This window comes from Pseudorca crassidens, chromosome 11, assembly GCF_039906515.1.
Source record: "Pseudorca crassidens isolate mPseCra1 chromosome 11, mPseCra1.hap1, whole genome shotgun sequence".
In the NCBI taxonomy this organism is placed as follows: domain Eukaryota; kingdom Metazoa; phylum Chordata; class Mammalia; order Artiodactyla; family Delphinidae; genus Pseudorca; species Pseudorca crassidens.
The window spans coordinates 9,692,236-9,717,664 of NC_090306.1; the positions used below are offsets into that span (position 1 = coordinate 9,692,236).

The following is a 25,429-nucleotide window of genomic DNA, read 5'->3' on the forward strand; positions in this document are numbered from 1 at the left end:
CGATAAAGAGGTACCATGTTACAATAACAGCTATTTAAATTTTCACGTGGCCCTATGTCGGTAGAAATAAAACTACAACAGAAAAGAAGTTAAATTGGGGGGTTATTTCCATAGTTTTCTTCTTGGCATTTGTGTTGGTGCGTAAAAATCAGTACTTTTATTTAGCCACATTAATGTGCTTCCTCACAGAATAAGAGAGAGCAAGGGGACAATGTGGTTATCACTGAGTTTGTGAAAATTCTAAGAAACATTGGTAAGACTAATTTTTGGCTCAGACATATTTAAGGAATTTGTGGGGCTGATTTCAGTTTTAGTTTCTGGTTCCTCATTTCTTTTCTTTCTTTTAAAATACAGCATGTATTTCTTTTTTTTTAATTAACTAATTAATGTATTTTGGCTGCGCTGAGTCTTAGTTGCGGCATGCAGGATCTTTAGTTGTGGCATGCGAACTCTTAGTTGTGGCATGCATGTGGGATCTAGTGCCCTGACCAGGGATCGAACCTGGGCCTCCTGCATTGGGAGTGTGGGGTCTTAGCCACTGGACTACCAGGGAAGTCCCCTGGTTCCTCATTTCTTATTAACTTCCCTTATCCGTTCCCCAATCTTTATGGCTTATGAAATATGTAAAGTTCAGTTGTTAAGGCAACTAGTATACTAACCTATATTTGTATAATACCCTTTTTTTTCCTAAAAAAGTGCTTTCATACATTATTTTACTTAAGATTTATAATAATCCTGTGATGTGTTTCACTCTCTTGAAAACTGGCATGCTAATCAGATTTTAGCTGACACCAAAAGCCAATAATTCAGTCTATTACTGAGGAAAAATTAAGCTAGAGAAGTGGTGGTTATGTGGTCTTAAATATAATTTTACAGATGACATAAAATGCAGGAACCCTGGATTCATTTACTGTGCCTTTCTAATTTAAAAAAAGGAATAAAATAGTTCCAGTTTAAATATTTTGCTACCATGAAAACTAAACAAAGGGCTATACCTTTTGTTTGATTTTTATGACTATGCTAGGTTTGTGTAAAAAATCAGTGAAGTCTGTGCAGTACACTGTGTCCTCTTGCTGGCTTCTCAAAGGCAGCCGTTCCTGAATTCCATTCCTGAATTAATTAAAAACAGCAATATATAAGGTATTGGATTATAGTGAGTGGTATGTGACTGATGACTCATTTTACTACATAAAGAATAGATGTGATTACCATTTATTTCACTATAGACATGATTTTAGGCTATAAATATATTGCTTTTTAAAGACTATCAATAGCAAATATACTTTGTTTTAATCTAGGGTGATTTCAAAATACTTCATTGAAATTGTGCAGTTGATATAATATAGGCATAATTTAAAATTTAGCCCATAGTAATATTTGGATCAACTAGTTATCCTTCAAGTGCTAATCATATATTTGATTTTGAAAAAAAGTTTCCTGAGGTATATATTATTATATTGGAATCAAAACGTGATGAGACAGAATAGGAAAGCTTTGAAAGACCAGTTTTTGAAAAGTTAAAACTCATTTGGGAGCAGTACTGAAGCAGCTAGCTTTTAGGATGGTGGTGGAAGGGATTTTCTTCCAGAGCCTCAGAGTATTCAGGCTTATTTCAGAGCCACCCTGTAAAATGCTAGATGCAGTGGTTCGCCGTCTTGTTATGACACAGTTTCTGGTAAATGTAGCTGATTAACATTTGAAGTTTGGTTTTCCTGACCCAACCATGATACCAAGTAAAGATCTGATCTTTATAGGGTACTGGGCATTGTTGGTTTATGGTATTAATAGTGATTCCAAACACACAAACAAATTAGAGTTTTTATATCCAAATGGAGATTGATCCTTTTAGTTTTGTTACCTGGTAAGACTTCTGCGTTTATTCCAATGATTTGCCAGTGTTTGAGTTTTGCATCTTCTCTTTTAGAATTGCCTTTAAAGCCTCAACAATATTCCTTTCAGTATACTAAAGTAGTGACATTTTTATTCTCTGAGGGTAATTTTCAGAAAGACCTAGACATCATTTGGAGCCTCGTCAGATAAACAAAGCGGACCATCAGATTGGGAATTTAAAGAATAACGTATCATTCGAAAGTAATACGGCGAAAGTAATATTGTGTTGTGGCTTGTAAGAAACTGGCTCCAAAAGCAGTTTCCAAGAAAGCTTATTCATTGGAATAAATTTACCCCTTTCAAAGTGACTCCTTTAAAGGAAATTCATTTGATGTATAAGTTCAGTTTCATGTATTTAAAATTCATCATCTTTATCTCAAAGTTACATCTTATATAAGAACTTGGGGAGGTTCCAAAGCTAAACAGTGAAGAACATTAAATTACTCTGGCAGTCACCAAAAAACTGTGCCTATGCAGATAAATGAATGACAGGGATATTGAGAGGATGTCTATGACACCAGAGGGAGCAGGTAGAAATCTCCTGAGACAGTCTAGGGTTATAATTATAGACTTGTAAAGACAGGAGACAATTATCCTGAAGATTTCAGGGACTTCTGTGTGTTCCCTTGGGCTCAACAAATTTGAAGAGGGAATTGATAGCCAAATTGTTTAGGATTCTTATTTATTTATTTATACACATAATTTTATATACAAATTTTATGTTTTTCTAATTGTAAATATTTAAAAATCATAAAAAATACAGATGAGAAAAAAGCTTTTTATAATCACACCTATCAGAGAAATCCTCACTGACTTTTTTTTTTAATAGATCTTTATTGGAGTATAATTGCTTCCCAAGACCGTGTTAGTTTCTGTTGCACAACAAAGCGAATCAGCCATATGCATGCACATGTCCCCATATCCCCTCCCTCTAGAGCCTCCCTCCCATCCTTCCTATCCCACCCCTCTAGGTCATTGCAAAGCACTGAGCCGATCTCCCTGTGCTATGCTGCTGCTTCCCACCAGCCAGCTATTTTACATTTGGTAGTGTATATGTCAATGCTGCTCTCACTTCGCCCTCCCACCCCATGTCATCAAGTCCATTCTCTATGTCTACCTCTTTATTCCTGCCCTGCAACTAGGTTCATCAGTACCAATTTTTTTTTTTTTTAGATTCTATATATATGTGTTAGCGTACGGTATTTGTTTTTCTCTTTCTGACTTACTTCACTCTGTATGACAGACACTAGGTCCATCCACCTCACTACAAATAACTCAGTTTCATTTATTTTTCTGGCTGAGTAATATTCCATTGTATATATGTGCCACATCTTCTTCATCCATTCATCTGTTGATGGACATCTAGGTTGGTTCCATGTCCTGGCTATTGTAAATAGTGCTGCAGTGAACATTGTGGTGCATGTCTCTTTTTGAATTATGGTTTTCTCAGAGTATATGCTGGGTGGAATTGCTGGGGGTGGAATTGCTGGGTCATATGATAGTTGTATTTTTAGTTTTTAAGGAACCTCCATACTGTTCTCCACAGTGGCTGTATCAATTTACATTCCCACCAACAGTGTAGGAGGGTTCCCTTTTCACCACACCCTTTCCAGCATTTATTGTTTCTAGCTTTTTTGATAATGGCCATTCTGACCGGCGTGAGGTGATACCTCGTTGTAGTTTTGAGTTGCATTTCTCTAATAATTAGTGATGTATTTTTTAATTTCTTCAGTGATCTCTTGGTTATTTAGTATCAATTAGATCTGTCTGGTCTGTTGTGTCATTTAAAGCTTGTGTTTCCGTATTTATTTTCTGTTAGGATGATCTGTCCATTGGTGTAAGTGGGGTTTTAAAGTTCCCTCCTGTTATTGTGTTACTGTCAGTTTCTCCTTTCATGGTTGTTAGCATTTGCCTTATGTATTGGGGTGCTCCTGGTTGAGTGCGTAGACATTTATAATTGTTATATCTTCTTCTTGGATTGATCCTTTGACCATTAGGTAGTGTCCCTCCTTATCTCTTGTAACAGTCTTTTTTAAAGTCTATTTTATCTGATACGAGTATTGCTACTCCAGCTTTCTTTTGATTTCCATTTGCATGGAATATCTTTTTCCAACCGTTCACTTTCAGTCTGTATGTGTCCCTAGGTCTGAAGTGGGTCTCTTGTAGACAGCATATATATGGTTCTTGTTTTTGTATCCATTCAGCCAGTCTGTGTCTTTTGGTTGGGGCATTTAATCCATTTACATTCAAGGTTATTATTGATATGTATGTTCCTATTACCATTTACTTAATTGTTTTGGGTTTGTTTTTGTGGGTCTTTTTCTTCTCTTGTGTTTCCTGCTTAGAGAAGTTTCTTTAGCATTTGCTGTAAAGCTGGTTTGGTGGTGCTGAATTCTCTTAGCTTTTGCTTGTCTGAAAAGCTTTTGACTTCTCCATCGAGTCTGAATGCGATCCTTGCTGGGTAGAGTAATCTTGGTTGTAGATTTTTCTCTTTCATCACTTTAAGTATATCCTGCCACTCCCTTCTGGCCTGTAGAGTTTCCACTGAAAAATCAGCTGATAACCTTATGGGGATTCCTTTGTATGTTATTTTTTGTTTTTCCTTTGCAGCTTTTAATATTTTTTCTTTGAATTTAATTTTTGTTAGTGCAATTAATTTGTGTCTTGGTGTATTTTTCCTAGGGTTTATCCTTTATGGGACTCTCTGTACTTCCTGGACTTGGGTGACCATTTCCTTTCCCATGTTAGGGAAGTTTTCAACTATAATCTCTTCAAATGTTTCCTCAGACCCTTTCTTTTTCTCTCCTTCTTCTGGAACCCCTATAATTCGAATGTTGGTGCATTTAGTGTTATCCCAGAGGTCTCTGAGATTGTCTTCAATTCTTTTCATTCTTTTTTCTTTATTCTGCTCCTCAGCAGTTATTTCTACCATTTTGTCTTCCAGCTCATTTATTCATTCTTCTGCCTCAGTTATTCTGTTATTGATTCCTTCTAGTGCATTTTTCATTTCAGTTATTGTGTTGCTCATCTGTGTTTGTTCTTTAGTTCTTCTAGATCTTTGTTAAACATTTCTTGTATTTTCTCAGTCTGTGCTTCCATTCTATTTCCGAGATTCTGGATCATCTTTACCATCGTTACTCCGAATTTTTTTTCAGGTAGATTGCCTATTTCCTCTTCATTTATTTGGTCTTGTAGGTTTTTACCTTGCTCCTTCATCTGTGACATATTTTTGTGCCATCTCATTATTATTATTTTTTTAATGTGTGGAATTGTGTTCTTGTCTTACTGGTTGTTTGGCCTGAGGCTTCCAACACTGGAGCTTGTAGGCTATTGGGTAGAGCTGGGTCTTGGTGCTGAGATGAGGAACTCTGTGAGACCTCACTCCAGTGAGTATTCCCTGGGGTCTGAGGTTCTCTGTTAGTCTAGTGGTTCGGACTCGGAGCTCCCACCGCGGGAGCTTCCCCCCGACCCTGGGCTGGCGAATCAAGGACCCGCAAGCCATGTGGGGTGGCAAGAAAAAAAAAAGGAGAAAAATAATAAAGTAAAAAATAAAATTAGACGAAGAAACTAACAAATATGTTAGAAAGAATGTAAAAATATAGGTATGTCAACAACCGGAAGGTATATCAGTACCACAATAGTAACAGAGGGAAAGGAAAAAAAAGGGAGGGGGGGGAAGGCCTTGGCTGTGGAGGGCGGGGCCTAAACAAGGGCGAGTTTTGGGCAGTGGGCGGGGCCAATGCTCAGGACCCACAGGGCTGGAAAAGGCCCTGGGTGCTGTTGGGGGTGGGGCTTAGGCTCAAGGAACAGAAGGGGCACAGGCATGCCCCCCACCGCAGTCTCAGAGGGCACGGGACCTCACCTGGGAGCCCAGCAGGCTCCCTGCATCTGAGTGGGCTGGGTGATGGCCCTCCACTCCTCTCCTGCTCTTCTTGGAAGAGTCCCTCCCACGTGCCTCTTCTGATTTCCCTGGCCTCAGGGGCGCTGATCCTGTCTGGCCTCCACTTCTCCTACCCCCTTCGGTCCCCCTATGTCCTACCGGTTCACTTTGGGTTTCCTCCCATCTCCTTGGGGGTCAGAGTTCCCCCACCAGTGGCCGTCAGGCACCCTAGTTGTGGGGAGACGCTAACTCCACGTCTTCCCACACTGCCATCTTGATTCCTCCCTGCCACTGACCTTTTACGATCCTTTCTTCTATGTGTTGTTTTATAAGATTGAGATCATACTGAACTTAATTTTCAATATTTTGTCTTACTTATTAAGTCAGTAAAAATTCTATGTGAACAAAATATTTAATGGCAGTCTTTTAGTTTTTTACTGTCTAGCTACACATGGTTCATAAAGTTTACTGTTAAGCTCTGTATAGAACAAGTTTATTATTGAAGAAATAATGAAAACTTATACTATTTCTTCTCTCACATTCATGGTATCAAAAGTATCAGAGAAAGAAATTATGAAGCAAAGAATCATAAGGCATTTGATGGGATTATGCTTTCTTAGTGCCACAGACTCCATTTATTGGTTATTTGTAAATGTTTTCCTTGCTAATATGCAGCCGCAGTCACTTTCCTAGACCCAGAACTAGGAAAAAAATTAACTGTTTCTCTCTCTTGCTGAAGGTGGTTGGAGGTAAAGTGAAGAAGCCCGGCAAACGTGGTCGAAAGCCAGCCAAAATTGACTTGAAGGCAAAACTCGAGAGGAGCCGGCAGAGTGCAAGAGAATGCCGGGCCCGAAAAAAACTGAGATATCAGTATTTGGAAGAGTTGGTATCCAGTCGGGAAAGAGCCATTTGTGCCCTCAGAGAGGAACTGGAAATGGTAAGAAAGTCTGTCAATAAACGCATGAAACAATCAACCTAAGCTATATTAAAACATGAAGATACCAGTTTTTAGCTATCCAGTTGACGAACGTGGGACAGCACATTCATCTGTTAGCCAGCACATAGGCAAATAAGCATCTTCATACATTGCTGGTGGGAGTGGAAAGTGACTGTTTCTTTAAGGGATTGTTTATGACAGGAAAAAAAAATCGAAAATAACCAAAATGTTCAGCAGTAGGGGATTGGTTAAATTATACTACATTCATGTGTTGGACTGCTTTGCAGGCCATGAAAATCACAGTGCACATGTATGTTTACTGATGTAAAAAGACACTTACAAGATATTGCTAAGTGGAAAAAGCAGTGCAACAGTATGTAGTAATATGCATAGTATGATACTATTTGGCCTGGTTTTATTCATTCATTCATTCAGACTTCAGGTAGTAGCTGTAGACATATACAAGAGAATAGGTAAAAGGGAATAGAAACCCCATTAGTACTGTGAGCTCAGGGGAGGAGGTGACAGGTTGGAAAAGAGAGAGATAATGCTAACATGATCATTACAAAACTGGGACAGGCTACCCCCAGCTTTTTAGAAGGTAAGAGAATTAAGTCGGGTCATGAAGAGGGTCCAAATGTACACTATTCAGTAGACTTTTTTTAATACGTTGAATTGGACTTGTAAATTATGTTTCACCTTCTGCACTGTAAGCCACTGCAGGACATAATCTTTGGACTGATTAATCTTTTATACCCCCAAAGTCCATAGTACACACTCTGGTAGAAGGTAGATGTTTAGTGAATATTTATGAAATAGAGAAAGGAAGTTACAAAATTATTTATTTTAGGAGTAGAAATAATAATGTGACAGTCAGCAAAAAGAGATGAATTCTAATGAATGGCACTCCATGGGGAGATATACTTTTAGCCAGAGGGCCCTTTTTAATCTGAGCACTACTCCAGCACATCACAAGAAGATTCAGCAGTAGTTTTTCACCCTCTTCTGAAGATAGCAGGCCTCATCCATGTCCTAGGTTATAAACAGGAATACAACAGAAGGTGGGATTCCCAGCAGTCAATTTGACCTCTAGTTATGGGAGTTCTTATGTCTAGGATTTCCACCTGTGGTTGCTGAACTCTGACTAGTAAAATTTTATTTAAATATATTTTACATATTTCAGTACAAGCAGTGGTGCATGGCAATGGACCAAGGGAAAATCCCTTCTGAAATAAAGGCCCTACTCACTGGAGAAGAGCAGAACAAATCTCAGCAGAACTCAAGCAGGCACCTGAAAGCTGGGAAGACAGACGCTAACAGCAATTCCTGTGAGTACAGTACATGGGAGAGTTTATCTTTCGAAGAGTGACTTAAAGTAGGCTTTCTGTTGACCACTTTCCTTGCTGTGTCTTCAAATAAAATAAAATGTTGATGTCATTTGTAATACACTAATAAGCAAGTGAACTGGCGTTAGATTCTAAATATTGAAATGCGTTATACATGGGGTCTATAAAGAGCAACTGATAAATTCATGGGAAAATTTTAAAGTAGACTCAGTCAATAAGTGAGAGTGTACCAGTCTAGTTATTGTTTTGGCCGCACTGCACAGCTTGCGGGATCTTAGTTCCCCGACCAGGGATTGAACCTGCACCCTCGGCAGTGAAAGCGCCAAGTCCTAACCCCCGGACTGCCAGGGAATTCCCTAGTTACTGTTAATAATAACAATACCTTTGATTTTGATTTACAAAGTATTTTCACTTATGTTTATCGTAATTATTTCCTCCAGTAATTGTGTGAAGTATAATTGTACTTTTTATTTTATAGATGAAGAAATAGCACAGGTGCTGTTTGGTAAGGTGCCCAAGGTCACACAGCTATAATGGTAGAACCTGTCCTCACCTAGTTCAGGCTCTATCTAGTATAGTAGCCCATCACCTGTAAGGATTTTTTTTTAATTAAGGAGAAATTCACATAACAAAATTAATCATTTTAAAGTCACAATTCGGAGGAATTTAGTACGTTCACAGTGTTGTACAACTACCACCTCCGTCTGGTTAGAAAACATTTTATCACCCCAAAAGAAAACTCCAAATGCATTAGCAGGTTGCTCACTGTTACCCCCTCCCTCCAGCCCCTGTTAACTATGAATCTGCATTCTGTCTCTATGGATTTACCTCCTCTGCATATTTCGTATAAATGGAATCACACTGTGTGACTTTCTGTGTCTGGCTTCTTTGACCTAGCATAATGTTTTCCAGGTTCATCCACCTTGTAGCATGTATCAGTACTTCATTCCATTTTATGACTGCATAATATTCCATTGTATATGTATACCACAATTTGTTATCCATTTATCCACTGATGGATATCTGTTTCTACCTTTTGCTATTGTGAACAGTGCTACTATAAACATGCATGTACAAGTATGTATTTGAGTACCTGTTTTCAGTTGTTTTGGGTATATACCTAGAAGTGGAATTGCCGGGTCATATGGTAATTCTATATTTAACTTTTATTTATTTTTTAAAATATTTATTTATTTATTTTTATTTCGGCTATGCCGGGTCTTAGTTGCGGCATGCTGACTTCTTAGTTTCATCATGTATGTGAGATCTAGTTCCCTGACCAGGGATCAAACCCAGGCCCGCTGCATTGGGAGCACGGAGTCTTACCCACTCGACCACCAGGGAAGTGCCTATATTTAACTCTTAGAGGAACCAAAAATTGTTTTCCACAGTGGCTGAAATATTTTACATTACCACCATAGTATATGAAGTTTCCCATTTCTCTGTGTCTTGTCAACACTTTTTATTTTCCATTTTTGAAAACTGTAGCCTTCCTAGTGAAGTGGCATCTGATTGTGGTTTTGATTTACATTTCCCTAATGACTGATGACATTGAGCAACTTTTCATGTGCTTGTTGGCCATTTGTATGTCTTCTTTGAAAAAATGTCTCTTTATGTCCCTTGCCCATGTTTTAATTGTCTTTCATTATGTTGTTGAATTGTAAGAGTTCTTTATATATTCTGGATTCTAGACCTTTATCAGATATATGATTACACATATTTCTCCCATTCTGTAGGTTTTTTCGCTTTCTTGATAGTATCCTTTGGTGTACAAAAGACTTTAATTTTGAGGAAGACCATTTTTAATTTTGTTGTTCATGCTTTGGGTACCATATCTAACAATCCATTGCCAAATCGAAGGTCATGAAGATTTGCCCTGTGTTGTCTCCTAAGAGTTTTATGGTTTTAGGCCTTATATTTAGATCATTGATCTATTGAGTTAATTTTTCTATATGGTGAGAGATAGAAGTCCAGCTTAATTCTTTTGCATGTGAATATACAGTTGTCTCAGCACCATTTGTTGGACAGACTGTTAAGGTTTTAGAATGAAGATGCCATATGTTGATTTCTTCATCATTGTGATTGCTTTGGGAGCACTTGAAAATAGTTATAAGGAAATGTTACAAACTTTTTATCTTTTAAAAAATTTTTTATAAAACTGAAGGATTGGCTTTTTATAGCTGTTATTAGATGAGGTAACATTTGCCTTAATCTAAATTCAATTAATGAAAAAAAGCCAAAACAGTTCAGTTTTCTTTCAGTCTGTATTTGAAAATAGCCTTCCCGTAGATACTAAATTAAAAAAAAAAAGCATGCATTTTAAAACAGATTAACCGAACTTCATTGACTTTAAAAGCATTCTTGAGACTTCCCTGTGCCTGGTGGTGCAGTGGTTAAGAATCCACCTGCCAGTGCAGGGGACACGGGTTCGAGCCCTGGTCCGGGAAGATCCCACATGCCACGGAGTAACTAAGCCCGTGCGCCACAACTACTGAGCCTGCGTGCCACTACTGAAGCCCACGCACCTGGAGCCCATGCTCCGCAACAAGAGAAGCCACTGAGATGAGTAGCCTGTGTACTGCAAGGAAGAGTAGGCCCCGCTCACCGCAACTAGAGAAAGCCCGCGCATAGCAACGAAGACCCAACGCAGCCCCAAATAAATAAATAAATATATTAAAAAAAAAAAAAAGCATTCTTACATTGGTAACTTTATTTTTCAGGGTGAAGAGCATATAAAATGATGAGTCAGTGATTGAAGCCAATATTCTGATTCTTATTGGAGGATGAATAGGCAAGATTGTACTTCTTGGCTCCATTTACTACCTACTGCTCAGTCATCTCTGTAGATTTGCAATTTCTACCAAAATGTGTGATCATAGATCTCAAAGGATTTTGCTTTAGTTTTCAACACTTAGAAAATTTACAGACATTCAGACCTGTTCTGGTTGGTATTGCCACCCATGGCATTTAACATGTTGCAATGCTTGAAAGTACAGTAGAGAGAATGAGTGAAGATTATATTTTTTGCACCTCAATTCCACATTGCTTTATTGGTTAATTTATATTCTTTCCATGTAATTCATGTAATTGTATGTGTATGTGTGTCTAGGTGTCACTTCCTTTCATGTTTTTGATTGCCCTACAAAGAGAAACCAAATGGGCTGATTACTGACTATAAGTTCTCAGCCTTTATGGACCTAATCTTATTCCTTTATATTTACTTGAGTAATGTTTATTTTCTGCATGAACCATTTCTCCTGTGAGCCATTCCAGCATAAGCTGTGAATATGTATTAACAAATTTATACATTTCTATTTTTATAATCCATAATGATATGCCCGTTTTAAATAATGTACACATTAACAAAATCCATCAAGGAAGCCCTTAAGATAGCCTCTATTTAAAACTTTTGTTGCTGTCTTTTCTAACTGTATTTATACAGGTTTGCTAGGGCCTAATCTGTACTTGGAGAATAATTAGTCAAACTTTATTTTTAAATAAGAAGTAACCTGTTAGGCATTTCAGTAACATACATCGTCTTGACAACCCATACAGTGTGTTTCTATTGTATGTCTATATATGTATATGGGGAGCGCAGGAGTGAATGTTCACACACATTTCGTTTTGTAATCACCTAATTTGGAGAATTTTTCTAAAGAAAATAGGATGAAATTAGCTGCTGAGATGGAGTTTCTGCCTCAAGAGATCTGGAACGAAATGAGGGACACATTGCTGGTGGATCTAATGGCGGTAGCCATAACCAGAACACTTAGTTTCTTCCCTGATTTGAGTTTCCTTATGAATGTATTCTGAGCCAGAGAGAAACACACTGTGGGTGTGCATCCGATTCAGCCCTGGCCATGCCTCCACTCTGGAGTGAAGCACTGAAGCAGAGTCGCCAGGGGGCCTGGCAGGAGGGGCAGAAGGCAGAGGAGTTCCCTCCAGTTCCCACCACAACTACCTTTGCTTTCTTCCTGGCTACCAAATGGAGTGATGGTTGAGGAGTTACACTCAATATGATACACTCAGATCTGGGAATCTTTTGATGTCCCCACTGGGACACTTTAACACTCTCTCTTCTCTTTCCCGTCCTTAAATCAGGACTTGTGTTCTCTGTTGCTGCTAAATTGTAATTGCTCTTTGCTCTAATGAAGCAAACATTTGGCTTCCAAACAATATGTGTTTTCTTACGAAGTAGTTTAAGAGGAGGCATCATAGTCTAGCTTGACTGTGAGGGGGAACATGAGATGGACCACATAGTTTCAGGTGATGAGGTACCTCCCTCCTTCTCTGAGGCCATGCATTTGAATTAAGTGCTTCCCCTAAGCCTGAGTTCCTGAAGATCTCTTGTGCTTAGGTCGCAGACTCAGATCTCTAGTCTAGTACTGTGTGACAACTGATATACCACTAGCCCAGTCTGTTGGGCCTCTCTGTGTTTTGGAGGACTGGGGGTTTAAGAGTATTTAATGTCTTTTTAGGATCACAAATATAGATAGATTAAAGATTGTTAATATTCAGGCCTTCAGAATTTAAGTTTTTTAAATATAGTGTTCAGATTGTAATGGGTATGTTTTTGCCATCTGGTCTACTCAAATGTATATTTTTATTTTGCAAAACAGCCCAAGACTTACTCTACGTTGCTTTGTTCAGTACCTTTTGAATTCCCCAAAAGAGTTGTTTTCAAAACAAACATTCCAAATGAATGTGGCTCTTCAATGGAATGTCCCCATTGTGCTTGAAGTGTTTCTTCTCTGGTTGTGATTTTAAATTTTAGTCTCATTTGAGCTACTCCCCTTCCCTTCAGTATCTTTACAAGAGCAGTGACTTTGTCCTTAGGTAGCCGATATGTAATTTTGGGTGAAAGTAAATTACAGTTTATTTCAGTTTAATCCTAAACCTATCTATTTGGTATTTTGGAGTAGATCAAACCGAGAGAAAAATTCTTGGTCTTAAAAAGGAGTGTTCTGATTGCTTTGGGTATTGTGCTGGTTGCACGCTTTGGCCACTTGAAGCATGTTAATAAACGTCACTGATTAAAACAGCTGGAGCATTTCTTGCCCCATTCCAGTTAAGGAGCAGCATGCTGAAATCCTAGCATCTCTCACTCACCTATAAGGACAACATACCGGCTGAGAGAGAACAGAAGCGGGTGGAAGAGTCAGCGAGCTCAGTCCCCCTTCATCTGTTCTGCTGTTCTCCTTGCTCTCTGGGTACACAGAGTAATATTTCCTTTTTCCTTTTCCCAAAGAAAGGAAGGTAAGGGGGAAAATAAATTTACGTATTTAGACCAGTCATATTCTGTTGTTAATTTAGCATAGATCCGTTGTATATTAGAGCAACTGAGTATAATATGAAATAAGTTTGACTAGATCAAATTTTAGGATATAGTTGAAGTTCTTAAATTTTTTTCTATTGTATCTAAAATCTTTCTAATGTATCTAAATCAGGATCTTTCATGCTGCAGCAAGTTCATATCACTGTTTACCAGCTGACTGACAGCATTTATCAGCATCACCGTTTAGCATTTTATTTTATCATCTTTGAATTGGTAGGCTTGATTTGGGTTGTTCCAAAAAGCATAGGTTTAAACTGGACTTAGTTAAAATAAAGGCAAATAAAATTTAAAAATGTAAATGCGATGTTTCACAAGAAATCAGTTGCACATTATCAATTACATTTTTAGTTTTAAAAGAGAGGAAAATTACTACTAAATCACATGGTATTTTGGGGCATTGAAGGAATTTTTCTTTCTCTGAAGAGCATTGTACAATTATATTTTTATGAAAAATAAAATATCTTCACTGGAGCCATTTCAGGTTGTCTGTTTCACAATACTGAAGTATGTCTGTATAAGCATAGTAAAAAGAGTATGAGATTTAGGCAGAACTGGTCTTGAATCCATTTTTTGCGTCACCTTGAATTATGTACTCTCTCGGCTTATTTCCTCATATGTAAGAAAGTGGGAGGATAATTTCCAGAGTAATTGGTAGGCTAAATAGAGTTATGAGAAGCTACTTCTTAAGTAGTAAAGAATTACGTTAAATTTTAAATATTCATGTGTGCCTGGGTTTGACTATTAAGATTTAAATCACTAACGATAAATATATTTTAATGGTCTGGAATCTAAACATGTAGTGTTGCAGGCCTCATGTTTCTGAAGTCTTTTTAGCTATATCATTATGTCTATCCCTGGAATGGTGTATAGTTGGGGGCTCTTCTTAGCAATAATAGCCTTCTATTAACTAGATTAATTTTAAGAAGTTAATGTTCCACCTGGCAGTAATCCTATCATCTGTATAAGCAGGTTTTCAGGCTGCTAGGTAACCTGGCTCACTTTTCCCTTATTCCATCCATTTTACTTAATTACACAGTATCATGAATCGAAGCGGGACTGCTGTGTGAGGTTGTGCTGAATGTGCATTGCACAAAGGCACCCAGTTGAGGAGGCCTAAAATCGACCTCACGTTCCTTTCAACAAGCCACGTGAGGAGGAAAGGGTGCCTGCCATTGCTCACCGGGTCACACGTATGGTGCAGGTCTGCCCAGAGAGGAGCCTTTCTTAATCCCTCTACGTGGAGGGTGCCTTTCATAAAACGTGCAAAACGACAGTGTGCTGCAGCTGGTGTATTGCTGGCCCCAGAAGAAAGCCAATCATGTGCATCTATCCCAACTCCATGCTGAGTGACATCAGATTGGTAGCTTTTAATCAGCAGTGATGGGAGTACTGACACCACAGAAATCAGTAAATGCTACCAATCAGGGATTTCCCTCCCCTGCCAGAGAGTTGGTTTCCAGCCGACCACTGTAAAGGCCTGGTGTAGGCCAGCATGGCCCTGACCCGAGCAGCCACATTTGAGGCCCCACGTATCTGACTGGAGGACACATGGAGCTGGAAGGACTCTTTGTAAGTCTCTAGGAAGTTTGGAGGCATCCATGTCAAATTCAGATTACTTCACAAGACAGATGGTGGTCGTGACTCAGAAACGGTTATGGGTTGCAGAGAACTACCCAGGTGAACTCTAGAAATAACTGGGAGGCAGATCAGCTGAATTCTTAAAGCAAGCCTTGGGGTCAGAGTGGGTACAACTAACTTACCTATTGCTTTGTGACACAGTGCTCCCAACACTCCAGGGCTGGGGGTTGGGCTGCAGTTGGACAGTCAGCTTTGGCTTACAGGCCATTTTGACTCTGCAGTTAGATAAGTATTTGAGCAGGAAAAATCTCCTGAGATCCAACAGAACCCAATTCAATCCTGCCATGCCTCAGTGCCCCTTTCCTGAGAGGCAAACAGTGCCTGACAAGCCCCGAACTTTACAGCCCCGAACCTGGTCAAGTCAGCAGGCTAGAAATGACGACGCCTGTGCCTCCACTAGGTAGCCTTGGATAACCCAGAACCAGCAGGCCAAAAGCCCACAGTGAGTTCTGGGTTTTCCCACTTCAGTGGAATGAACACCATGCTTGCCGATACCACAGGAAAAGAAGGTATAGGGTTAATGACAAAAAGTAAATAGTAATGCCCCTCAAACCTCAGGCCCCTAAGGAAATGAATTCCAACAACAACCACGTGATCCTGGAAGCAGATGCTACCTCCACTGAACCTTCAGATGAGACCCTGACCCTAACCCTGTGACTGCAGCCTTGTGAATCAGAGGACACAGTTAAGCTGTATCCAGATTCCTGCTCACAGAAGTTATGAGATTTAAAAAAATGTGGGTTATTATAATCTGTCAAATTTGGGGGTAATATGCAATAATAGATAACTAATACAATCGTTCCATTTTTTTCCATGTGAAATATAGATTTCATATTCAACTTATAAAAATAAACTAGTTTAAAATATCTTCCAAATAATAACAAACAAAAAAATAACCATACTCCTTTTTGTCAGATCCCATATTCACCAAGCAACTTCCAGATTCCCAATTATTCCAAAATCAGTAAGAATGTGCCCTGAATAAGTCATCTAAGCATTCTGGTCATTGGAAAGGAATATATCCCCTTGAAAATCAATACACTGGCCTCTGGTTAATATACTTCAGTCTCCCGAATAAATGTGAGGGTGACTAGGGAGTGAAGAGTCAACCTTAGTCTGTGGGGTCAGTTCTGGGACAGGTGGAGCCAGGTTGGGATAATACCACTAAGATCACTAGCAGTTTCCCGAGGCCAGGTGATGAATGCCGCTGCACCCAGCCTGCGTGCATCCAGCCTGCAGGTGATCTTAGCTGCCAAAGGGCAAGGTCTCACTTTCACCTTCCACAAGGTGTGACAGCTCACATAAACCAAAAAACGGAAGCAGGTGCTATTGGAGATCTCTACCTAGTCTGTGAAATTACATTGAGTTTTAATATGTGGCCTGTTCTAGTTGAGGGTTTCTTTAAACCACAAAACGGATAAATATAGGCAGTGTTTTTCCCCTTTGTCCTCCAAACAGTATACTCACATATCTTTTCTTAAAAAAACAAAAAAGCCATAAACCATTTAGCTGGTTTAAATTTTTCTTCAAAATAAACTTAAAAGTTCCTTACAATATTTGTGTTTGTAAGTTTGAGTCTGGATTTTCATTGTGTTTCTTTGCCCCTTCACTCCAATTATCAAATAGCTTTAAAAAAACAAAAAACAAAAGAAAAACTATCTTGACTTCAATTTCACTTGATTTCACTTAGATTTGTTTCGAGTTACAGTACAATTCACTTATGGTTCAACTGAAAATATATAATGGTTACATGTTTTTAGCTACAGAGTTGCCTACAATTAACTATGGCCAGGAGTGACTTAAGTCCCGTTTCACTGGTTTTTCTTATATTTGACTAGAATGGTTAAATTAACAGTTGAAACTGATTTCCCTCCATCAGTTCTTTCTATTGTATATGTGGAAATCGCAACACAAGAATGATGGTAAAAGGCTGCATTCTCAAGTGTTTTCATATCCTGAATTTAGACCATGCCTTCTTAATAGTTCAAAAAAATCCCCTTTGGAGTGAGTGAATAGAAGTAGCTCTGTCACCTACCTCCCATTCAAGTTCCTGTTCCCAGGTGTTCCTTCCCCCTGAGTCTGCAAAATATTAGCAGAACTAAAAAAGAAAGAAAAGAAAAAAAGCTAAAGAAGGAAAACGATGCCACAATTTGAGAATGGTATTAAAAAACTGTTTCTACTAGTTAGCACATAGCAATAGGTGCTGAAGAACTTGAAAATGGAAAAATCCATTGGGTTAGCAACAACGAAATTCAAATAACAACAATAGAAAACCTTTTTTGAGGGCTTCCCATGTGTTTGGTAATGCACTGAATGAATGATTTACATGGTCTGGGCTCATTTTATTACAATCCTGTAAGGTGGTATGATAGTCTCACATGTCAGCTACGGTAGAATACCAAGTTATTTAATCAACACTAACCTAGGTGTTGCAGTGAAGGTATTTTGTAGATGTGCTCAACAGCTACAACCACCTGACTTTAAGATTATCGTTGATAATATGGTTATCTACTCGGTTAAAGGCCTTAAGAGCAAACAAAAATGAGGTTTCCCTAAGAAGCAATGCTGCCTCAAGACTGTAGCGTCAAATCCTGCCTGCTGGCCTGCCCTGGATTTCAAACTGAAGACTGCAGCAACTACCTGAGTTTCCAGCCTGCCACCCACCCTACAAACTTCAAGCTGGCTGACCCCCTTAATTGCAAGAACCAACTTCTTAAAATATTGTCATCTATCCACCTATCTATCTGTCATCTATGTCCTATTGGTTCTGCTCTTCCTGGAGAACCCTAATACAGGTAGGCATGTTATTTTCCCCATTTTAAAAATAGAGAAGCTGGGGTTTGAGAATTTGCTGGTTAAACCGGTGGTAAGCAGAACCTGAGCTTCAACACAGAAGTTGATTCCAGAGCCCTTGAAAACAACCATCATACTTGTGATTAAGGAAAACTTTGCTGGCTGGAGGTGTCACTGGAGTCTTGTGCCCAGTTTTTACTAATTTTTAAAGGGTCATTCAAGTATATATAGTCCATCTACCTGGAGAATCAGCCCAGAATTTTAGTGAGTCTGGACTGATGAATAGAGTATAAATCCATTCTTCTCAGACACTGTGCTCCCCACCCTCTCCACCATAAAACTCTTCACAGATCTTTTGCTGCCCAGGTATCCATGCCATGGTCCGCATAGCACATTCAGGGTCCTACTAGCAGAATATAGTCTCCTAAAACAGAGCACTCTTTGGAAGGTATTGCAGGGAAGCAGAATAGAGAGGATTCATTCAGAATTCCCTTATAGTTTTCATTCCCCATATCTAGCTGTTGTGGGCAAACAGCTGAAACTGCTATATTGACTGTCTGCCACTGAAAACCAGATGATGTTCTCAAGCTTCCAGACCTGCATCATAACCCTGAAACCAGATACACACACCCAGCATTTCTGGGGGTCATTTTCCTGCAGAGTTAAAATCACACATTCTTCAAATTATAGGTGAATCCTAATTGTATAACTCAATTAGGGTTGATGAGAGTTTTTAAAAAGCAATACTTTTAAAGAGGCTTCTTCTAGTAAGTCAGAAAAAGACAAATATCATATGATATCACTTACATGTGGAATCTAAGAATGATACAAATGAACACATTTACAAAACAGAAACAGACTCACAGACATAGAAAACAAATTTATGCTTACCAAAGGGGAAATGTGGGGAGGGATAAATTAGGAGTTTGGGATTAGCAGATGCAAACTACTATATACAAAATAGATAAACAACAAGGTCCTACTGTATAGCACAGGGAACTCTACTCAATATTCTGTAATAACCTATATGGGAAAAGAATCTGAAAAAGAATAGGTATTTGTATATGTATAACTGATTCACTCTGCTGTACAGCAGAAACACAACATTGTAAATCTACTATACTCCAATATAAAATAAAAATTTAAAAAAAAAACAGAAATAGATTCACAGACATAGAAAACAAACTCATGGTTACCAAAGGGGAAAGGAGTGGGAGGGATAAATTAGGACTTTGGAATTAACAGATACACACTACTATATATAAAATAAATAAACAACAAGGACCTACTGTATAGCACAGGGAACTATATTCAATATCTTGTAATAACCTATTCGAGAATGGAAAAGAATCTAAAAAAGAATATATACTTTTACCTTCAGGTGTCCAGTTTACACCTGAAACTAACACAACATTATAAATCAACTATGCTTCAATTAAAAAAAATAATAAGGAGGCTTCTCCTGAGAAAGACAGAGCTTTTGAACAGAAGTGTTCAGTTGAGCAAACAATTCAGAATGGCCCAGACTGTAGGTAGGGGCTCAAAAAATTCAAGAGGGTCTGAGGGAAATGAGACGGGCCAAAAATATAACTGCCTACCTACCAGGAACACAGGAACATTTACTTTTAGGGAAAGTCTAGATTACACTGCTATGGAATCCATAAATTCTGAGAGTCAAATAATAAAAGGAGAAAAGAGAGAGGCCCTGGTAAGTGTGGGTGGCATAACTGCGTGTTTGGTGAGATGGGGTTTTTCGAAAATGCTACCATTTGTAAAATGGGTTTAAAATAATATTTTGACTAGTGATTTCATGTCTGTAAAGGGTATTAATTATTTTGGAATTCCCTCCTATGTTGAGATGCTTTGTGTTTTGAACACACTGATTAGTTAATCTGCAGCTGCTGCTCTGGGTGCTCAGCAATTTTCACTGTCTTGTTGCTATGCAACGAGGACTTTCCCCCAAATCGCCAGTGTGCCAGGCCCTGTGAAGAGCTGTTGGGGTCTGCCTACTGGCCACAGTGCCACCAAGCGGTCGTTCTGCAAAACAGTGGCACCAAGCTGGTTCGTTTCCATGGCTGTCTAATCACGGCCCCCTAAGGTCGTCTCTGCTCCAGATGAATTAGCAGGTTCATTAAGCAATGGGGAATTGTTTATTCTTTTCATATTCTTCCCAACACAGTGAGGATTTGTTCACTCCAGTGAATGCATCATGCCAGCGGCACAGCAAATTTGAAGAATGTTGGACTGGTCGGCAGAAGGCATTTTTGTTTACCCCTACATTGACCTCTCTTGGACATAATTTGCTCTTCTAAACAGTGAGGGGCTTGGGTTAGGTCTCCCAACGTCCCATTCCTTCTACTCTAAAAGTCGAATTCTTTGCTTCTGTTACGTGTGGTTTTTATAAGGAGCATAACCTTGAAGCTGATCCTGGTCCAGCAGCTCCAACAGATCTTTCTTCTGTTGCTTCAAAGCAAGTTTGGCAGGTAGCAGCAAGGCTGGAGGGAGAAGGGAAGCACTGCGCCCACCAGGAGAGCCAAGAGTGCCAACCTTATCTGGCAAATGACTCTGCTCCCCACATGCTTGGTGGAGGTCCCCCTGGATGAAACTGCCCTTGCTGAGAACTCTGGCCCAGGGCATTCATTGGTCCCAGGCACCCTGGGGAAACCTGTGACGGAAGGTCCACAGGGAAGTGTACCTGAGCAGGATGTGCTGATGGACTTTGGGCAGCAGGCTGGTGGCACTAATGATTTCACTGAAGATTAGAAGGAAAGGAGAAATTTGAATTCCACCTCAAAGGATGCGACCCTGCCCCTTCCTCTGATGGTCTGTGGGCACCTGGAGCCAGGGAGGGGAATTGCTCTCCTCAGAACCCTGCTCCCCGTTAGCTTTCCTGAACTCCTGGTTGGAAGCTACATGAATCCACATTCGTGATGCACCTCGTCATGTGCCTGATAAGGAGACTGGAGTCGTTTTCCTATTCCCCCCAACAGCCTGCCTCCCTGTGCTTGGCAGGTAAACGTGAGGTATGGTGAATGTTGTTCCCGTACTGCTGGGACTTATGCAAATCTTCATCAGTCTGTGCGTTACATCCAGTTTCTTCCAAATTCAGGATCAAGTGAGACAACAGGAATCCTAAATATTAAACTAAAAAAATAAAATAAAATAAAATGAATTATCCACATGCTGAGAAAATGTAGCTGAATTATCATAGGTCATGAGACTTCAGAGCTCTCTCCATTGTGATTTGATTAACACTCTTTAATTTGTCATTATTTGGGGGGATTTAAAAAAAAAACTAATCTCGATAACAAGAGTTTGTAAGAGGTTGTCTCACTCAATTTCCACCCACTGGGGTAAACTCACAGAACATTAAGGACAGAATGGAGCTTTGTAATCATCTAGTCTTTTTTGGTTTAAACTGAGACCTAAAATACATATATAAATAAAATTAAAGTAAATGAAATTTTACTTGTTACAATCTGACTTTAAAAAATAAATTAAAAAAAAAAGTACTGCAGGGTCTCTTCTATTTTTTAACAACTCTGAACCACAAAATATGAGGGCCATGTGACATAAACATCTGGCTCATTTTGTCTGGTCAGCCATTGGCTGATAGGATAAGGAAGAATATGTGGAGGGGAAAGAAAAGGAAGAAAATACAAGACACTCTTTATCTTTTGACTTTGATTAAAGAAAGCACCTCCACTTAAATGCATCAGCTCTATAGATGTTTTGTGGATGGAATACTTTATTGTTCTCATTCTCTGCCCCAAATACCAAGCCTAATCTTGTTTCCCTGTGTCTGCGAGGTGGGATGTACAGCTTCTTTCCCATTTCAGACGTTTAGCACCACCAGCCCAGGAACCTAGCCACAGCCAAGGAAAAGGTGAGGGCCAGCTCACTAAATTTCTAGACTCTCCTGTTAAGAATGCCACGTTCTCCCAGACCTCAAGATTTCCACGCAGGCAGCAGCCATTAGGCCCACAGAGGTCTGGATGGGTTTGGCTACTCATGTATTCCATAGAGAGAAACCTGTCTTGTCAAGGAAAGAGCAACAGACTTGCAGTTAGGGGACCTGAGTGTGAAAAACAGCTCGGTCACACTCCGACTTGGGCAAGTCACGTAGAGATGATAATATGAACATCACAGAATACTTGAGAGGATAAAGTGAGATAATACAGGTAAAATCACTGAACAACTGATATTATTATTTGCAATTCTCGTTAACTAGGGTGTGAAAATGCCACCAGTCTTGTCTGTAAACCCGTTATTGTTTGAATAAGTACATCTTTAAAATGTGCTAGTCCTAGATTTGAAATAATGGAGACCTGGCAACCAGAGAAGAAAATCTCGAGTTACCACAGCCAAAGAAGAGTCTGAGCTTGGTGAGGGTATGATGATACATCCTGGAGAGAGATGAGGGGTAGGAAGTGCTGGCTGGAGAAACGGCCTCATGTCTGAGTGTCCAGGAGAAAGAAGAAAGCGCTCCTTGCACTTGCTGTCCTAGGGGATAGGGGCAGCGCCGGGCAGCCAAAGGTGTCTGCCTGAACTGCAGAGCGCAGGGAGATCCCATCTGCACTTCTCCCTTTGGCATTTTCTGGGCTTGCCCAGGCAGGGTCCCTGCTCATTTTCTTGAGTTTAACTCAGAAGAGACGTAAACATCCTGGACACAGCCTAGATGGGACACAGATGTGAGGAAAACAGCACGGCCACTTCAAATGTTTCAAGGCATCATCAGCTGGTTAGGTTAAGGGAGAATGAAAGAGAGACAGAAAAAGAGACAGAGACCCAAATTAGGCAACTCTATAAGCTTTCTTTCCCTAAGAATCCTGATTATAATTCGATCACAGAAGACTACCCAGCAAGTTTCAATATATTCCAATATACGGCGCGCTCTCCAGGACAGATCCGGACAGAAGGTAATGTAAAAACATATACAATATTAAGACTTTCTAAATGTTGCTTAGTAGAGAAATTCAAGTCTCTGAAATGTGTCACACAGCAGATTTCATTTGGAACAGAAGCCCATAGTTAACAAAATTTCAGTAGGGAGGAGAAAAAGGAAACAGAATAAAACCAGGTTGAATCATTAATCAAAGACTGTGTATATGGCTTATGCTTTTTGGACCTACTGGTAAATTAAAAAGTAGGAAAGCGTTCTTTTTTTTAACGTATGTAACTAATATAGGAAAGGGACCATTGACCATAAGCTCAAGGTGAAAGCTTCCTCGAAAACAAAAAGCAACTAAAATAAAAAACACAGAAACTAAAATCAATAGTGAGTGCATTTTACAAAATCAAACATTTCCCTCAGAAAGTTGATTGAAAAGAAATATATAAATAGCTTCTGTTTTTACAGTTAAAGTTTTTAATCTCTGGTGCATAACAGTAATTGAAAGAATTCTGAGAAATCAGACAAAAGTATTGGGCAGATTTGAATTAATGGGCCAAGCAAGCTTTTTCTCCTTGGCTTCCCTGTCAAATGAACCATAGCTTGAGTCTTTGGCTACAGCTTTGGCCGTGGGGAGGATTTCTGAGACGCCGACATAGTTTTTTTTGGCCATCCGTGAACTGGTTGTGATAGTGTAGGCATTGCTTCGGTAACACTTCATCGAGGACATGCAGAAAGTCTCTTTCATTCCTCTCCTAAAATTGGCATTATAAATGGAATACAGAGTAGGTTTAGAGGCTGAGGAACTAAAGGATATCCATGTGATAGCTGTAAAAACAAGGGAACTTTTCTTATAGTCTCGTTCATGGGGGTGCCACAGCTGAGCAACATGAAAAGGCAGCCAGGAGAGCAAAAACAGAAGATTTAAAATGAGGAACATCTTGACAGTTTTCACTTTTGTCCTTGGGACGATGTTCGTTGTCCTCCTCACTGTTCGACCATCGGTGCCGATTCTCCAAATGTATTTTATGACCTTCTGGTAAAATAAGATTATGAGGACAGATGGAATCACAAAGCTCACCAAGAAATGGATGATGGTATAGGCAGTTCCTTCCCAAGAGGAGGGGAGGAAATAGTTACAATGACTGTCCCAGTTGGAGCCATAGAAAAAGAACACGGGGGTCACAAAGGCCGCCTCAAAGATCCAGGATGCTGCAATCATCTTCTTGGCTTTCTCTCTGGACACCTTGAAGCTCAGAGGGTAGACGATGGTGTAGAACCGGTCTATGCAGATGGAGAGGAGAACGTACACCTGGACGCCCGGGGTGAGATACTGAAGGTAGCGCACGGCCTTGCACATGGCGCTGCCCAGGGCCCACCGGCCGGTGGCGAACTGCAGCAGGACGAAAGGCATGCCGGCCACACTGACGAGCAGGTCAGCACACGCCAGGGACACCACAAAGTAGTTGGTGGTGGACTGAGTCCTCCTGCTCCGGTGGATGACCAAACACACCAGGGAATTGCCAAAGACAGAAAACAGCCACAGGGCCCCAAAGAAAATGCTGGCTGTGGCCACTTCCCCGGGGTTTGGTCTGTAGCGCAGGTCTGTTCCATTACTCCTCCAGCCGTGCTCCTCGTAAAGCGCCGTCAGGTCCTGGCTCAGCAGAGGGGAGGCCATTTCCGTGCAGCTGTGGTTTTGGAGGGGCACCAGAAGTGTAGGAACAACCAAAGGCGGCTTGCTGTTATCCATTCTGTGAGCAAAAACCATATTCATTTTTTCCCTCTTAGTTCTGGATAAGAAAAGAAGAATGAGGCCTCCTGTTAAAATGGTGTTACACGGATTGATTCCTAAGACTAACAATCTTATTGGACGCTTAGATCGGTTGTCATCTGTCAATGAGTAGGGCTTGTGTGTTGGCAGGAAAACATGACTACTACCCGGAAAGAGCTCTGGCCCCGTTTCTCTTTCATTTTAGGATGGTTTCAGCTGATCCCAGCTCAGGCTTTCCCTGGCCTCCCCGTCTCCTGACCCTTAGTCAAATGTGGTGGAACTCATAGCAAGCCCCACTCCTACACTGAACCTTGTTCCCTTCATACGCTGGGGATCACGGAGGGTTAGAGAGCTCAAATCTGGCTCATGGTTAGGGTGTTACCCCCAAATGAAGTGCTACTGGAATCCCGGTAGGTACGTGAGAAGTTCCTGAATGTCGTACCACTAAAGTAACGAGGCTGCAAGGGAGGAAAACTTGGGCAGATGGAAACACACAGGCGTCGGCTATGGAAAAAGCTAACAGAAATCTGTGAATACAGACTGACTGGCCACTGGGAACGATCCTGTCGTTACTTACTTTAGAATTTCCATTACAAAAGCATTATGGGAGCACATGGAGCAAACATAACACTTTCACATGAGCCAGAAGTAGCGCATTTAATGACACATAAACATAGCCTGTTTTTTCCCAAAAGATGATAGGCCACCTATCAGCGACATATTTTGATGCTATTCCGTTGTTAGTATTTCACAAAATGACCCTGACTGAGGAATATACAAGATGTCCCCTAATGAATGTGTAACCAGGTTACTAGAAACCTTATGGCATTCAGATGATTATAAGCAAGCAACTCTAACTTTACCCAGCCTTTATTTTAACGTTTTTTTCCCTACTATTCAGTGAGGGGGGAAAAAAAAGGTATACTTTTTAATAGGGAAAAAACCTGT

At 40.0% G+C, this 25,429-nt stretch overlaps 3 protein-coding genes across 8 annotated transcripts in view; 1 reads left to right on the forward strand and 2 right to left on the reverse strand.

Annotated features, from left to right (window-relative positions):
* DUSP16 (dual specificity phosphatase 16) overlaps nt 1–25,429 on the reverse strand; it is a 177,392-nt gene that overhangs the window by 137,058 nt on the left and 14,905 nt on the right. For both annotated transcript variants that reach the window (XM_067695716.1, XM_067695715.1), the window contains exon 2: nt 17,062–17,124. The gene's annotated coding sequence lies outside the window, so the exon portion shown is untranslated. The remainder of the gene's footprint in view (nt 1–17,061; nt 17,125–25,429) is intronic.
* Nucleotides 1–25,429, forward strand: part of CREBL2 (cAMP responsive element binding protein like 2) — a 56,812-nt gene that overhangs the window by 15,889 nt on the left and 15,494 nt on the right. For 2 of the 4 annotated variants that reach the window (XM_067695731.1, XM_067695730.1), the window contains exons 2-3: nt 6,510–6,707; nt 7,891–8,035. In XM_067695731.1, the coding sequence (XP_067551832.1) occupies nt 6,510–6,707; nt 7,891–8,035 (343 nt within the window). Of the gene's footprint in view, nt 1–6,509; nt 6,708–7,890; nt 8,036–10,773; nt 12,032–19,998; nt 21,332–25,429 lie in introns of those variants that run through there. The other 2 variants (XM_067695732.1, XM_067695733.1) reach the window with 2 other exon arrangements.
* GPR19 (G protein-coupled receptor 19) overlaps nt 22,613–25,429 on the reverse strand; it is a 30,591-nt gene continuing 27,774 nt past the window's right edge. For both annotated transcript variants that reach the window (XM_067695725.1, XM_067695724.1), the window contains exon 2: nt 22,613–24,500. In XM_067695725.1, the coding sequence (XP_067551826.1) occupies nt 23,231–24,484 (1,254 nt within the window). In that variant the 5' untranslated portion in view covers nt 24,485–24,500 and the 3' untranslated portion in view covers nt 22,613–23,230. The remainder of the gene's footprint in view (nt 24,501–25,429) is intronic.